A 1402-nucleotide genomic window follows, 5' to 3' on the forward strand; every position below is an offset into this window, starting at 1 on the left:
AACATTTCTTCCCAGCTACATGAGAGTGAGCCATCAGCCTCATTACTACATTTTCAGAAAGTCTCTCCCCAGTGGGACGATTGGGGTCCTTGCCAAGATATGGGAAGACATTGCAAATGTACTTGGATTTTAGGTCGCAAGCCACCCAAAACTTGATCCCAAACTTGTCAGGTTTACTTGCAATATACTGCAGGAAACAGCACCGAGTCTTTGATGGGAAAAGCTGTTCATCAACGGTGATATGTAGACCAGGGTTGTAGCACGTGATGCAGTTGGTGACAAATGATCCCCACACACTGGAAATTGCAGCGAACTTATCAGTCTTTGCTCGATCACTGCGGGTGGACTTGTCATCAAAGCGTAGGTGTTGCATGATGTCTTGGAAGCGGTTTCGTGCCATAGTTCCAATTATCTGTGGGTTTCCCAGGTTTGCTGACCAGCAGTCATTTAGAGATGGAACCCTGGTAACCCCCCGCAAGATGACAATTGCAATAAATGCCATTAGTTCAGGGAGGTCCATGAACCAATGAACATGCTCCGTTTGCTGTGCATGTTGAATAGTCCATTCTTGAATGCTATGAAGCATGTCAAAAGTGATGAAACACAGGAAGCTCCGAAGGCGACTCGTGATATTTCTCCTGGCCTTAGCCGTTGGCTCTCCATCTGCAGCGTACGCTTCTATTGGGGTGAAAGGGAGACAGGTCCCCACCTGTTCTTCACGCCACACTGTGCCATCTTTCGCTGTCTCAGTCCCCAAACAAGCTCTCTTTTTAGGTGCAGAAGCAGTCTCCTCATCTGCAGTGTGAACAAATTCAAATTGTGAGCAATGGGAAGGTCAAACAAAATCACAAATGCATGCATAGATACTAATTATAATTCCAGTATCTCCTCCTCTGTATCAGAATAATGTCTGAAATATCTTACTTACTAACTACATCCACTTACTTGTTTGAAATGAAATAGGAAATAACATGAAATGAAACTAACCGGAAGACTGATCAGACAGCTCTGAGTCCGAATCCGGCTGAACTTCTAGGTCTTCTCCATCCGAGTCACAAGGGTTGACTTCACTCAGGATCATTTCCAAGGCCTGCTGCATTTTCTTTCCTTGGAGAGGAGGTTCGTACACCACAGAATTCTTCAGGGCAATGAAGGATTAGGCTAAATGCAGTGAGATTGTATCCACCTCAACACAAAAGAAAGTCTCCCCCCCCACACACACGCACACACAAAGAGGCAGTTGGCAGTTAGACATCAGCAATCATTCACCCACTCCCCTCCAGAATTCTCAGGTGACGACCTAATTTACATATGAATTGATGCTAAAGACTAGTGATGGTCCGCTTGAAGCTGACGCTCCGGTGCGTGTGTCAAAAAAATGAACACACTGCTTCAGACTGTG

The 1402-nt window shown here is 45.5% G+C and overlaps 1 protein-coding gene across 1 annotated transcript in view; it reads right to left on the bottom strand.

The window, feature by feature from the left end:
- LOC121812176 overlaps positions 1-1402 on the bottom strand; it is a 10770-nt gene extending 9368 nt beyond the window's left edge. The window contains exons 1-2 of the mRNA XM_042213567.1: positions 988-1402; positions 20-795 (exon numbers count right to left, since the gene is read on the bottom strand). Of these exons, the coding sequence (XP_042069501.1) occupies positions 20-795; positions 988-1099 (888 nt within the window). The 5' untranslated portion in view covers positions 1100-1402. The remainder of the gene's footprint in view (positions 1-19; positions 796-987) is intronic.

The sequence above is a fragment of the Haplochromis burtoni genome, unplaced genomic scaffold (assembly GCF_018398535.1).
Source record: "Haplochromis burtoni strain Fernald_Lab_line unplaced genomic scaffold, NCSU_Asbu1 Contig_455, whole genome shotgun sequence".
Classification (NCBI taxonomy): domain Eukaryota; kingdom Metazoa; phylum Chordata; class Actinopteri; order Cichliformes; family Cichlidae; genus Haplochromis; species Haplochromis burtoni.